The 751-nt window shown below is 74.3% G+C and overlaps 1 protein-coding gene across 1 annotated transcript in view; it reads right to left on the minus strand.

Moving 5' to 3' along the window:
- BHLHE22 (basic helix-loop-helix family member e22) overlaps nt 1-452 on the minus strand; it is a 1,007-nt gene extending 555 nt beyond the window's left edge. Inside the window, 2 exon segments of the mRNA XM_023727730.1 lie at nt 1-2; nt 5-452. The exon segment at nt 1-2 is cut by the window's left edge and continues 555 nt beyond it. Coding sequence (XP_023583498.1) covers nt 1-2; nt 5-452 — 450 coding nt within the window.
- Between the last annotated feature and the right edge of the window lie 299 nt (nt 453-751).

Here is a 751-nt window from a genome sequence, read left to right on the forward strand (position 1 = left end):
CAGCGCCCGTCGCTGTCGTCGTCGGGGCTCTGCTCGCCGCCGCTGCTCTCGGCCACCGAGCCCCGGCTGGCGCTCTCGCCGTATTTGAGGCACAGGGCGGCCCCGGCCGGCAGGCTGCTCAGGCTAGGGTCACCCCCAACGCCAGCAGAGCCCACGAGCAGCCCCGGGACACCCACCCCACCGCCGCCGCCTCCCGCGCCGCCGCCGCCTCCCGGCGGCGGCAGCAACAGCCCTCCCCCCTCGGGGTCAGGCGGCTCGAAGCAGCCGAGGGGAGACGAAGACGAGGACGCCGGGCGCTCCCGAGGCGGCGGCGCCAGGGACAGGTCCATGCCCGGCGGCGTAGACCGAAAAGCCGTTTCCAAGCGCTTGGCGGTGGAGGCGCTCAGGCTCTTATGCAGGAAGAGGTCGTCTTCGGCCGCGGCGGCCGCGCCAAGGTGCAGCCCGCGCTCCATGGTCCGGCGCCGACGCGCAGCCCGGGCCCGCCGCTCCTGCCGCCGCCGCCTGGGCTCGGGAGTCAGGCGGCGCCACAGACGCGCTGGAGCCGGGCTCCGAGGCTGGTGCGCGCGTCGGTTCCCGCGCTGCCGGCAGCCCTCTCCCCTTCTTTCTTTTTCTTTTTCGCCTTCCCCCGCGCTCGCCGCCTCCTCTTCTTCTTCTTCTTCGTCTCCAGCCGATGGTGCTGGTTGCTGGGGCTCACCATGGGCCGCGGCCCCGCATGGTGGGAGGATGGGCGCGCAGGGAGTCGAGCCGCCGC

This window comes from Trichechus manatus, unplaced genomic scaffold (assembly GCF_000243295.1).
Source record: "Trichechus manatus latirostris isolate Lorelei unplaced genomic scaffold, TriManLat1.0 scaffold00018, whole genome shotgun sequence".
Lineage (NCBI taxonomy): Eukaryota > Metazoa > Chordata > Mammalia > Sirenia > Trichechidae > Trichechus > Trichechus manatus.